Source organism: Triturus cristatus, chromosome 12, assembly GCF_964204655.1.
Source record: "Triturus cristatus chromosome 12, aTriCri1.1, whole genome shotgun sequence".
Lineage (NCBI taxonomy): Eukaryota > Metazoa > Chordata > Amphibia > Caudata > Salamandridae > Triturus > Triturus cristatus.
In genome coordinates, this window is record NC_140595.1 from 420,478,886 (window position 1) to 420,493,240 (window position 14,355).

A 14,355-nucleotide genomic window follows, 5' to 3' on the forward strand; every position below is an offset into this window, starting at 1 on the left:
CTGGTCTACATGTAGGCTTATAATTTGGTAATACCAATTAGTGACAGTTAATTCAACTTTCCATATATTTAAGTGATTAGAAATGTAGGTACAAAGACCCCTTTTGCTCTGCCATGAGACGATCCTACTGCTGAGGTGTGAAATGTTTTGTACCCACTTATGTGAATTGGGTCCTCTGCCCATGTTTCTTGCAGGCTAAAGATCTCATAATTACTCACAAAGTCAACCCACACGTTATTAGTTACCTAGGATTTTAGACTAGCCACGTTCCAACACAGAAACTGTCATTTGTCTTTCCTACTTATGCAGCTGTTCCTTTCCCGACCACCTTCCGCCTGCAAAGTTGTAGATCCGGTTTGTGACATGGAAGTTTGAATTGGGGCAGCCGTGGTGTCTAGGGCTATGTTGTTAGTTGCCTTAACATTTTCCACAATTACTTCAGTATGTGTGTTAGCCATTTCATTACTGGCTCAAATTGTTAGTGAGCCCACATTAGAAAAGTTATCCATACTGCTTGATGTTGCTGTATGGGTGGAATCCTATAATCTCAGTCAGTCGGCTGCTTCTAGATTATTAAATAAGTCAAAGCGATTTTGAGTTTGAATATTATACTGTCTCCTGTAAGTCGGAGTGTGAGGTTCCCAATTTGTCCTAGCATTATTGCTATGTGCTATGTGTAGGTTGAAAAAAATAACCTAAAGGAACTACGTTAACACCTTCTCCTAGCCTGGTAAGATTTCCTGCTCTGCTCAAAATCAGGTTTACTAAATGAGGGGTTTTAAATGTCAGCACTACACAATCCCCAGGGAGGTTTTTCCGTCCTCTACCTATCCATTCCACTCTCCTTACCTTCTTAAGCTCATCGAATAACTTCCCGTTGAGGCTCGTCCTAACACCAAGCCAATGTAGAGATTTGTTCCTTAAAATCTCCCATGGTTCATATGTCCCATTTTCTAATTTAGGGACATTAGCTAACACCACTATATATGGCGTGGCAGCTGGCCGTAAGTCCAGATGTGTTATGTGCCGATCCTTCTTATTTTCATACACATCATTAAAACATTTAGTAGGTGGAATACGCATAAGCGAAGTCATAGCTGGTGGGATGGCAGGTGGAGGAACCCCAGTGTTAACAATAGAAGTCTGTTGAATTGTGTAGGATGATACTTTTCTTATATCGTTATGAGTAACTGGGACGAAGCTGGCGGTGTTAGACCTCATACTGTTAGTTTGACAATCCTGGTTACTCACTTGAGCAGACACACACTCCTGCACTGGGGGCTGAAGTTTGTCCAGGCATTTGGCTAAAGTTACCTCCATTGTGCCGATTCTAGATGTCAAGCTATTTAAACTTTCTCTGATAAACATATCTAGACCTTCCATCTTTACTTTTAACTTTCCAACCTCGCTCTGTTTGCGCATGTTAGAACTAACTATTGATTTTACCCAATGTTCTGATTTATGGGTCGATATGTGCTTAGCCTTTTTAGGGGCCTTTTTACGTGATCTAAGAGGGGTCTTCCTATTCTTTGAGCCTGGTTCCTCAGAAATAGGGGAGCAGATATAAGGGTTCCTGGTGCGTTTGGTCGGCGGTTGTGTATCATATTCCTGTTCACTACCAGATGTATGATCAGAGATGTTTACCGAACAACCATTTGTGCCCAAGGAACTTCTATGTGCTTTTACTGGATCGGTGGAGCTAGCTCCCACTAGCTCGCCCCCATCCGTTCCTGGGTTTAGTGCATCAGTTATAATTTGCCGCTCAATGGCGCCCATAGCACCAGTTAGGCAGATTAGTAAAGACTGACGAGGATGCTCCCTTGATTTAACTAGTTTTTTTTTCTGGGTACTCGACATTTTTCTCTTCACCATACTAGCAGTTTTCGCAAGGTAAATAAGATATAATATGCAAAAAAGTAAATTACAGTACCAAAAGTATTATCTAAATCCAAAGTTTAGTATAACAAATATTTATGCAACTCAAATATACTTTGCACTTTACACTCCGCACAGTTTTTCCTACTCGGGGGAGTCGTTCAAACTCAGATGTTTACAGTGTCATTATTCAGTCTTCTCCAAGGACCGAATTGTAAGTCTTTGCTTAAAATCACAGTACCTTAAATTTAGCAGCTGAAAGAGTAATGGCCCAGCCCGGCCTCTGTCAGTCTATGACGGGCTAAGATGGGCCCTTCTTGGCCCGGTCTTCGCCCGGGCCGAGCCCGGGCACACCCCATGAGTGTCCCACATCGCGGGACCGCCGCTGATCTTCTAAAGCCCCTCTAGGGGCTGGGGGTAAAGTGCTGTGTGCTTGCAATTGACCAGGGACACTGTCAAAGTTATGGCTGCTCAGTTACGGTCTCCCGTGTATTTTAAATTTTACCTAAAAACAAAGTATATTCACTTGGCTTGGACTTAAAAAATTATCAGATAGGAAGAAAAAGCAGCACCTTTCATCTCTCCGAGGTATTATATTATAAATGCAGTGAAACCCCTCCCAGGCAACCCCTCAAAGGCAATGAGACGAGGTCCGATTGTGGTCAAGGTCGGCCCCTACCGCCTTTTTGACCCTCATGGTCACCCCAACCACCATCAGTCATTGGGCGTTCGTACATTTTAAAGGACACGCCCAATTGAGGCGCGTCCTTTCCGCTGGCTTTTTGTCCCTGCCGCTTCCTGTGGTCCCACAACTGATAGGGGTTCCCTACAAGCACTTACCTGGTCCGGCTTCGCCTCCCTGGCCCACATCACAACTATAGTGCACTAGGTTTGTTCAAGGTTACTGTTTACCAGAGAAGGACAGTCATTAAACTATCAATAATAAACGTACACTTGAGGCAGCAAATAAAATGATTTTGTTCAATCGTCCGATTACACAGAGCATCCATTAGTTTTTTTTCACTGACCTGTTAATCTGTAACTGGAAGCCCGTCCAACTGAAGCAAGTCAATTTAGCAAACACCAGAGGCCATATTTATGAAAAATCCATGCAACGCATCACAGCAAGCCACCTTGTTGCGCTGCACTGTGTGACAGGAAAAGGGCAGAAATGTGCTTTATTTACCATTACACAGCCCATTCCTATCCTTTCCTAGTGCTGGAGCACTTTTGGCTGCCTAGCAGAAATGCAGGAACCCTTTTGTCATGTTGCAATGGTGACTGCGTTGCAGACAGGATTGCTCTTGTGCAGGAAGGGACACCTTCCTGCACAAAAACAATCCTCAGAAGCATTTTCTTTTTTCAAAGTGTGCTGCAGAATGTAGCACACATAGAAAAAGGAACCAAGGAGAAATAAAGATATTTTTCCTTGCTGCACCTGTGGTGGGGCGGTGTACAATTCTGATGCATACTTGAGTCTACCCATGTTGATAAATCTGGGAATAAGTCAAAATGAATGGGTGAATACGTGGGAACACCCATGCTCCACCTATGGCACAATTCCAATTGCAGAGTAATGCAAGGCAGCGACATGCGCTTCCTTCGGTTACTCAGGATTTATCAAGCCACTGGCTTGATAAATCTCATTTAGGTTTTGCTTTCCTTTGCACGGTGAGAGGGCAACTCAAAACCTTGATAAATATGTCCCTAGCTGTGGAATTGAATAATGCTGTCTTGTAGGTTTGAATGTATGTCTAATTTCTTTTTGGAAGATACATTGAATGAATGAATGAATGAAACACCTAAAAGTTGCAAACGATCACTCTAGGGCATCCTGGTGCTTAAAATGTGACAGAAAAAGACCGGAAACTCAGCTGAAAAGATTCCTTTTCAGTTTCTTTTTTAAACTGAACATTATATTTTAACTGAGGGGGATGGAAAGGGGTAGAAAGAAAGAATTGCACCTAAGGTGGCAAAAAAAAGAATACCTAGTAAGCAATTTCTGAACAAAAGTATTGTTTGCAAAGTGGGCAGCTTTGTGGCAGACAGTCGTGACTCCTGCAGGCAAGCGCAGTGGGGCGGGGCGGGGGGGAAGCCAACAGATGATGGAAGAGGATTTATTTATTTTCCCTAGTCTGTCGTCTGTTGGCTTCCCTCCCTCCCGTGCCCCAACCCAACTCCGCCGCCCCACCGTGCTTACCTGCAGGAGCCGCAACTGGTGCCAGAGACATAAACCTTGAAAGCTCTCACCCACTCAAGGGTTGCATGCTTCATCAAAGGACCCGCCTCCCGTTGGTAATGGGAGTAAATCATGCCACCGCTGAGCAGGTGAAGGCTTTCATCCTTAAGAAATATGACCAGAGAACATTTGTCATGATGTCATGAAACTACGATTCCGCTTCCAGTAACCCAAGGTACTTTGTTGTTTGTGATTGATTGAAGAGGGGTGTAGTCTGTTGGCTTTTGCATCCCTTCATTCCTCCCTTAGTGATATACAGTAACAGCATCCATTAAATTGCATCTTTTGCCAAGTGTACGCCTCTCCTAAAATGTTGTCTTCAAATTACACCACCATGGGCCACTTGTTTTGCTAAGAAATTCTTTCAGCGAGACACCACACCACTTTGTCTTCAATTCCATTAACATTTTACCCTTTGGGCTGACCGCATATATTTTAAAAGGCATCAATTGCAGCTAAATATCCTGAGCTTTCTTGCAACTAAATGGAAAGCGGATCATTGATTGGCTTTGACTGTGCTCCACAAAAGCCTCTAGGAGGCGCTTTAACTAATGCCAGAATCCCTACAAAACATCTGGCCTTACCGTAGCAGTGTCCTAGACTGTGGAGACCAGGCAGAGAGGCTCAGATGTGGATGTAGCAGTGCTTAATTTGAGCCAGTGGTTTCTGGTGCTCAGCTTAATCTGCCACACCCCGTTTATAGCGTGAACTCGACCCAAAGGTATTGGATCACTTTTAATGAGCACTAGTTAAGGACAAATTCTTTTTTGGTAGGTATAGAGAGATTAGGTGATTTGCCCAGAATCACAGGATGTTGAGCCTGCTCAGAGAATCAAACCTGGTTCCCCAGCTCCAAAGTCGGCGGCTCTGACTGTTATGCCACATCCTCTGCCCACTTGTAGGGTTTCATGGTAGTAGTTGGTTCCGTTATAGGCGGCACTAATAGGAGCAATGGACTAGTGCAAGCTGTCTCCTAAGGAGAGCCCTGCCACTTATGTTTTCACAATTTAACCACTGGATGTACAATTCTCTATCCACAAGAATTGGATGAGCAGGCCTAGGCTGAAACTAGCAGCCTATGCCCATCTGCCCACCTTTCCCTTTCTTGGCATGACAAATACCTGCAAGAGGGAGTAGGTTCGCATATGCTTGGCACCACCCAGACCTGCAAACTACACAGTGAAGGACGCTGCGTGAAGATGCAGGAACTAGTGGAACAGGAAGAGGGATGTCTTAATTAGCTGATGTATCGTTACTGTACAAGGAAGTCACACCGTGATGCACCAACATAATGTCCATAGGCAGGGTCCTTTATGATGCTTACAGCGACCCAACACAGTGATGCAGGAGAAATACCCATCCAAATGCATCATCATATAAAATGGCAAATTGAAACATCCAGATGTTTGTGAAAAGATCACAGAAGTTAAGTGGCAGCTGCAGTGTTGGTTTGATCTGTGTTTCATGTGAAAGCCATTTATTTGTAAAATCACCTCTATCTGAAGCTGGTGTATTTTTTCATGTACCCCCGTAGTACATTTTAGCAAATGATGCTTCAAAATTAAGGCAGTATTTCTTCTCCCATCTGAAAATTAACCACCAGTGTGATTAAGGATCAGGGGCAGTTCAAGTCGTGATGGACTGGATACTCTGGTGTAAATATTTTACATTTGAAATTCGATATATCACGGGGAAAGTATGTTAGCTTGTCTTATTAACAAGATCTCAAATGGCCTACCGAAATGTCAAGGCGCCTATTTGTTTGAAAATCTCAAAATGTTCCTGTAGGCTCTAATCACATTGTCTATTTAACCAAAATCTTACTTCCCGAGAAATGCATTCCCGTTATACTCAACCATTTACTAATATGAAAGTATTGCTTAAATATGTATTTTGTTCATGAATGCTTTTTTCTGTTTACTAGATTCGGGCCATCCCGTCTACTTCTACGAGTTCCAGCATCGGCCCAGCCAATATGGTGACTCAAGACCAGATTTTGTAAAAGCAGATCACGCGGATGAACTTGGTTTTGTTTTAGGGGGCCCTTTCATGGATCACGACGTTATTATCATGGGTAAAATAGAATTTCCTTTCACCCACGAATCTCTAACTGATTGGGATAGTTACATGTGTGGCTTCTTTCCACTTTATTAACATGAGTATTTCAGTTTTCAACTGTATTACCGTGTGATAAATAACCAGCTCAAGAACTAGCTTAGGGCCCTTTACCCACGACCCTACCTAATATTTATAGTCATTGCAAATAAAAGGGGACATCCAGTGTACACAAATTGCTCTGTTTACCCAAAACCTCGTCACTAACAATCGCCACCAATAACCATTCTGGAAGGTGGCATTGTTAGATGATGCCACCTTGGGTTTTTAAATGAAATGTGACATCATTCACTGGATGGCTCCTTTAAACTCTAATAGTGAGATGTTGTTATTGGCCACCATCCCCACCCAAGATATCTGTACTTGTTTACTGGTAGACAAAGACATTGTGTGTGCCTTGCCTGCTGTGATCCTAAAACAGATATTTTTGGTGGAAATGTTTCAAAATTGCCAGGCGATATTTGACTCTTTGATGTTGATTTGCCACATTTTCTAGTGTTGTACCACAGTGGACCACCATACACAGTGGCAGACCCAGCACAGTTGGCACAGCAGTATTGAGATATGTTTAAAGAAGGACAAAAGTGCGGTTGTCCTTCTTCAAACGTATCTGAAGAGTTTAATTCCCAATAGGTCTGGGTTCATTAATTGAAGCACGTGCAGTTATGTAGATTTAGACGATAGAGTAAAGCACTTCACACCATAAATTCAGCTGGTTTAAACAGTGTTTCACTTACCTGTGACGAAGTTGATTGATTTAAAAAATGTGAATATAAAAACACTAGGTGGGATATTTACAAGAAAATGCCTGAGCGCAGTATTAAACTGAATTTGGCAATGCGGTGCTCCGATATTTTCAAAACGCAGGGATGCGCCGTATTTACAAAAATAAGGTGCACCCCTGTGTTTCCCCTAGCCCTGACACGAAAAAAGCTGCCTAGCGCCAGTGCAGGCACCCTGCCACCATGTGGCATGGGTGCCAGCGCTGCAGGGGCGATTGTTTATATGCAGGAATGGATACCTTACTGCACATAAAATAATCAAAATATGGTGATTTGCTCATTCTATGTGTGCTTCAGAATGCAGAACACATAGAAAAAGCAAAAAACGATGAGAGAAATAATATTTTCTACTCATGTCACCATCCTAAGATCAGGTATTACCTGGCCTTAGTTTTTGGCGCTGCCCCATCCTTGTAAATACGGGGCAGAGTCAAAAAGCAATGGGTGTTGCAGTGGAACGCCCACTGCAACACCCATTGCCCGCCCCTTTGCAGAAGCAGACTGCGGCGGAAAGGGGCATATTTACAAGGTGCCGTTAAGCCATGTAAAGTGGTTTATCTCCATCTTGTTAATATTTGGAAAGTTGCAACCCCACCAGAGCATCAGAAAAAGTGACGCTCCATGGTATTGTGTGCCACTTTGGGACATACCACACTTACTGAGAAGAAGAAAAAAAATCGCAATTTGAATTTTATAGAATAAAATCCTCACAGTTTTGGCAGCGAAACCCGTCAGAGTTTAAATCTTTTTTTCCATATTATTAAATTTTTTTATCTGTAGATTGATATGATGCCATTTGCCGCGCCAAATAGCACAACAACGTGCAACATAGGGCCTCACTTTGAATTTAGCAGAGGGATAAATCATCAAGACGTAGCGGATATCTAGTCATCCATATTGCAAGTGAAATCTGCTTCTAAGCACTTATAGTACGGTGGATGGGACATCCATCACATTTGTAATGCTGTACCCGGTCTGTCGTCTTCTAAACGAGGCCCTTAGTTTTTATCGCTTTTGCCCTCACAGATCATTTTGCTGTGCACTTAACATACAATTAGCATAAAATCATGGGATTCGATATCTTGAAGATAGTTTGAGAGCCACTGCATGGATGAAAAGTAAACTCTTGCTTTGGATAAGAGGACCAAACCATGCTTACCTTTGAAGTGCCTGGCATAATTTGAATGTAATAGTTGAGTAAAACCGAGCTGGCTCCCTGTGCTGAAGTAGTAATGAGTAAAGCATGTTGGTGTGTTAATTCTTGAAATGGATGCTTGCCTAGGCCCCAAATTTGTATTCACACCGAGGACATTTTAAACTTATGAACATGTACTTGATATCAAAACCGAAGTAAATGTAAATATTGTTTTGCAATATATTTGTTTTAAACCTTCGTGTATAATTATGTTTTTTATCATACCCTCTCCTAGGTAATGCTACTGACGAGGAGAAGGACCTTAGCAAAAAAATGATGAAATATTGGGCAAACTTTGCAAGGACTGGGTAAGGATTACTTAATGAAGGAAAAACCTATTTGCTGTATTAGTATATAATGCTTAGCCTTCTGAACTCTTCCTGCTACTTGTTCGGTCTTGTTCGCACATCTTTACATATCTTGCCGAGTGTATATATAAACAGACATAGAAAGAGGGGCAAAAGGTCCCTCCCCTTCTTGGTTGACCTCCTGGCCTTCACCTGACTGGAACTCCTTGTTGCCTAAATCCTTCTCATCAAAATGCCTTAACATTGTGGAGAGCAGGGCTTGATCCCTTTGTCCTTGGGGTCTTGACCAGTGAGTCACATGGGGAAGTACTTCTTCTCATGAAGGGGAAGTCGACTGCACAGTAGACCTTATCATACAGCAATGAGGATAAATGTACACTACGCTTTGAGGGCAGAACTCTGCCAACATAGATAGGACAATATATGTAAATGCAGAAGAAGAATAGCTAACCCTAAGAGATGGTCTTGGATCAAGGAACCTCTGCAAGTTCTGGCACCTTTGCAGCAATATGGACGGAAGTCTTTGTGAGCCAAGGTCCACAAAACCCTGCTACAAACGCAGCCTGGCTGTGTCTACTGTGCATGGTCGATGACTGTATGCAGAGGACTCGGGGAGCAGAGCCTCACCTGTGGCTAGGCTCCTGCACCAAACCCTCTGCCAGGGGACCCAATTCTTATGTTCTTCTGCTTGTAGCCAGGACCTACGCTAGCCTCCTCACAATCGGGCATGGTGCCACACTCTGTGGGGGAGAGCAGTGGGCTTGTGGAGCAGGCCAAGACATGTGGTATGCCCCACTACCATGAACTGCACAACTTGGCCAGGTGCATACAGCTTTTGGCCATGTGCTGTTCTGGGCACAGGGTCGGCTTTAGCCCCCATGCCTCATGTTTAGTGTTTATTTATTTTGAGCATACATAGCGGGTTGTGGTCACAAGCCCTTGTGACACCAATCCAGTTGCGCATTGCCTTTAGCTTTGCTTAGCACACTCACAAAGAGGGCTTGGCCTCAGGTTAAGTCCTCATCAGACCCCAACCCACCGGCTCGGCTGTACATGGTCTTTTTGATCAGTACTGTGTTCTCTAGCCTTAGGGCCTGTCTACGGCCAGGCCCAGGTTCCAGCGCCATCCCTCTGAACCAGCTTTGCTTGGCCTCCAACCTCCCAACAAAGGGACTGGTATCCTCTGGTTACAGTATGCCTTGTGGAAACTGCTTTTGCGCAGGTCTATCAAGTGATTCCAACGTTATCAGCAAATTGTAGCTTTTTTTCATAGTTGCCCTTTTGCTTTGCCACTTCCTTATGGATCTGCAAAAAGCATGGAATCCCATCAATGAATTTAGCTTTCTAATGGACTGCCAAATTTCAAGCAGATTCATCAAACAACAACTACATTATTCGAACATGTAAAGTTTGTGTCCCCCTTTAACTTTGGCCCTCCATGGCAGATGTGCCTGATACCAAACTCAAACCTAACACGCTAAATGACTGCCAATTTCACACAGTAGTGTTCCAAAGTAGTACTAGAATCATTTAACTCCTTTTCAATTGAAACAGCAACTGCACCACATAATTTGTTTATTCAGAATGGCATCTGAAATTGTGCCAAAAAATTTAATAAAAAAAAAAAAACTAATTTCCTTCCCTGTAGGGACAGGTCTCTATGCTGCACTTCAACAGATGTCATCGTATCTTGCCATTCCTGTAAAGTTGTTTTCCCCTGTGCATCAAAATTATCACTTATACAAGACTCACATGTGTAATTGCAATTAGTGGATTTATATAACAGAGCTTATCACTCGTGAGGGTATCCAGGCGCTGTCCATGGACACGGCGAGATTAAGTGATTTTCCCAGAATCACTGGATGTTGAGTTGATGCTGAGACCCAAACCAGGTTCCCCAGACCGGAGTCGGCAGCTCTGGCCACTACACAACATCCTCTCCTCATATTTAATGTGTAACAAGAAAAATACAAGCTCCTAACCAATGAATAACATTATTTTAAATATTCAAACATGTGTCATGTAGTTTGTTGTCTGCAAAGACATACAAAAAGATTAACCAGTTCAAGCTCACCTCATGCCTTTTTGTACAGCTAATTTCTAAAATACGCAACTGAGTGGATTTACATCAAACCCCAAAATGCATGCCTTCTGAGTAAAGTGCTACCTCCATTTTTTCAGTTGCTGTAACTGTGAGAAAAGGCTTCCTACGGAAACGAACTTGAAAACGCTTATTTTTTTGGCAACTCCCTCCCCTGATGTTTGTGCACAGAATGTAAAATTTCCTAGCTATTGTGAAGGAAAGTTCCAATTCTGTTAAGGACACAGAGGCGAGGATTATGCATTTCTCCTTCTTTATTTTAACTGAGCAGTCCAATTAAACAACTATGAGCAAGAATAAAGACTACATACTCCATGAGCCTTTAAAAAGAAATCATAGTCCAGTCCTCTAATAGCAATGCACCAACGACTATATCGACATTATAAACAACAAGCACTCCCTCTTTCTTTCTGCAAAGTGTAACATTATCCATCATAACTTAAATTCTTGCTTCTACTCTGCTCCTAAAAGAAACATACAAGGTTGCAAATCACCCTTACCTACCATAGGAGTACACCAGAGCATTTTAATACTTGAACACACCAGAATAACAGTTTGAAAACACATTGTAAGATAACATATATAAAATACTTAAACTAAGAAAGTGTCAGTTATCACTGAAGGGAGGACCCATGGCATACAAAAGCATAACTGGGAGGGATAATTCTCGCCTCCATGCCCTTAATATAATTTAAACTTTCTTTCACAATAGCTAGGAAGTTTTACATTGTATGTCAGGGCTGGATGCTGAGATTATGCAAGTTTAAATCTGATTAACCACCAGCAAAACCACATTTACAATAGGTTTAAAATTAAACATCTTAAAAGTGAAGTCAAAAGACCAATCAGCCACACTCAGGATATCCTCCAAGCGACTGCTGAAAAAGAAAGGCTTTGGAAGTCATTGGATACTTGCTAGAATGAGCACCAAAAACGAAGGTATCAATACCAGCTTCTTGCATGACCCACATCACCCAGCATGGTTGGAGTGGAGACTGCCTTAAAAGGCTTTGTTAAGGCAATGAGAAGTTGTGATGTTCCTGGAGGACGAAACTCCTTGGTCATGGTCTCATATGCTTTAGGCTGTGCACCACATATAACTTTGAATGTTTGGCGAAATCTGGATATTGAACCACACTAGTGTTAGATTTAGTTCTTCTCGACATAGTGAAGGATACCCTTTCTGGGGGAAACAAGTCTGACTGAAATGTCTAGAGCTCTAACATCTGACACATGTTTGCAGGTTATGAGACATAATAAAATCACCATGTTACCTGTAAATTGCTTCCTTGAGAGAAATTCATTGTCCTGCCAGGACTTCAAAAGTTTCAGAACAAAATTAACATCCCAAAGAAAAGAATATTTGGGGGCTAGAGGTCTCAAAAGGCTGATCCCTCTCAGTGCCCTAGACACCAGCGGGTGTTCTCCAGCTGATAGTTCTTGAAAAGGGAAATGGCCTGCCAAAATAGCTAAGCAGCAAATATTGATGGTCCTGTAAACCAGACCCTTCTCTGCTAGCTCCGACAAGAAGTTGACTATCAGTACTACATCTGACCCCATGAGATCAAAACTCCTTCACACACACCAGCATGACCATCTATTCCATGTACATTTGTACCACTTAATTGGTAAATCCGCCCATGCTTTGCTGATGAAACAAGCATCTGTTTGTGATAATCCCAGGACCACCCAACGTGTCCTGTAGTCTTCCATGCCATCAGTTAGAGAGTCCCCTCTTGTACCAAGTGATGTAAGTTGCTGTGAGCATCTGTCAGCAGGTGTGGAGTCCGGGAAATAAGGATTGGAGAATCCACAGTGAGTTCCAGAAGAACTGGATACCAGACTCGTGATCTCCAAAGAAGTGTCACCAACACCATTTCCACTCATAGACACCTGTCTTGGGTGGTCAGCCTGCTGATCATCGAGAAGGGTGAAAATGGGTCTCCTGTGATCCAGCTTCAGTCTTGCAGGAATGCATCCATAGCTTCTGCCAGGGGATCCGGGCACCAGCTGAAGAATCATGGGAGTTGATGATCCAGACTTAAGGCAAAGAGGTCGCCCTGACATGGTCCCCATCTGTTTATCAGAGCCTGTAAGAGGCGAGGGTCTAGCCACCAGGCACAGGGCAGGTGTCTGGAATGCCAATCCGCTGCTCAATTGAGCTTCCTCTGGAGGTATTCTACCATCACTGATATCTTGTGGAATAGACAGAATGTCCAAAAGTCCTTTGCTAGGTTCACTAGGGCCTTGGAGCGAGTTCCTCTGAGTTGGTTGATATATCTCACCCCTGACACATTGTCCATTTGAGATGGATGGAGTAGGACACTTTCTATGATACCAAATTCCACACTGGGAAGCTCCAGACAGTTGATATGCAAGGCTTCTTCCTCTCTGGGACCAGGGACCTCCGGTGGTTATATCCTCATATCGGGCCCTCCAACCCAGAAAACTTGCATCTGGTTCTATTGTGCTGTCTGAGGCGGACCCGGAAATGGCACTGCAGTTCAAGATTGAGTGTGTTCCAGGCACCAGAGGATCGCCAAACAAGCTTCTTGTTTGAGGAAAATCTATGCGACATAGTTCTGGCCATACTTGAGATGAACTGTCTTTAGTCTCTGAAGAGCCATGTAGAGCAGAGGCTCTGGAAAAATTGCTTCCTTCTCCAGCATCTGCCGAAGTTCCCTGCATATCAAGACAATCCTCTTCTGAGGCGGTTTCAGTGATTGGTGAATAGAGTTGATGAAGAGCCCCCAAAAAACCATCTGATCGGACGGGGTGGTCTCTGACTTCTCATAATTTATGATGAATCCCAGGTTTTTCAGAAGGGAGATTGTCATCTGGGGCTGTTCTCGCAGGCATGTTGGATCCTGATGCATGAGGGGAATATCATCTAGATAGACGATGAGCCTGATTCCTCTCGCTCTGAGCTATTCCATGGTTGGTTGCATTATCTTGGTAAATCACCAAGGGGCGAGAGAAAGACCAAATGCAAGGCATGTCAATTGATAGATTCAACCTCTACCTTCAAATTGAAGGTAGAGCTGATGGGGGGGATGGGAACTGTAAAACTGACGTCTTGGAGGTATAGCCTTACTAGCCAGTCGTTCGGCTGAAGAATGTCTCTGAGCAGATGCATACCCTCCATTTTGAAGTGCTGATATAACACTCATTTATTGAATTGTCTCAGCTTTATGACTGGACGAAACCATTTATTCTTCTTCTCATCCAGGAATAGGGTGATTAGAAAGCCTTTAGGGTGTAGAGAGGTGGGGGTTATAGTTCCCTTCTCCAGTAGAGTAATTACCGCTCTATCTCAATCAATCAATCAATCAGGGGGTTATTAAGTGTGCTACTCACCCGTCAGGGTCTCAAGGTGCTGGGGGGGAGGGGGGTCGCAGGTCCATTAACCAAAGAGCCAGGTCTTGAGTGCCTTCTTGAAGGTGATCGGCGTCTAGAGAAAAGGTCAAAGTCAGCAGCCGGATCCTCTGTTGAGGGGTCCCTAGGTATTCTATCAGAAAACCCTGGACCGTTTAAAGCACCTATGCATCGCAGTTATGGCTCTCGAATTTGAGAGGAAGAAGCATAACCTGCATCCCAAACTTGCTGCGGAAGAAAGGGTATTGCTTACCATTAGCTCCTCCTGAATCATTGGAAGCTCCTCTGAAGGCGCCCTTGCCGCCTCTTCCTCACCTAGAACCACTAGAGTGTAAAAATCCCCTGAATCTAATGGAATCTTGTCT

The 14,355-nt window shown here is 43.4% G+C and overlaps 1 protein-coding gene across 2 annotated transcripts in view; it reads left to right on the plus strand.

Moving 5' to 3' along the window:
* The window catches only part of LOC146776044 (fatty acyl-CoA hydrolase precursor, medium chain-like), a 316,465-nt gene that overhangs the window by 286,546 nt on the left and 15,564 nt on the right, over positions 1-14,355 (plus strand). For both annotated transcript variants that reach the window (XM_085638270.1, XM_085638271.1), the window contains exons 12-13: positions 6,039-6,188; positions 8,442-8,514. In XM_085638270.1, coding sequence (XP_085494396.1) covers positions 6,039-6,188; positions 8,442-8,514 — 223 coding nt within the window. The remainder of the gene's footprint in view (positions 1-6,038; positions 6,189-8,441; positions 8,515-14,355) is intronic.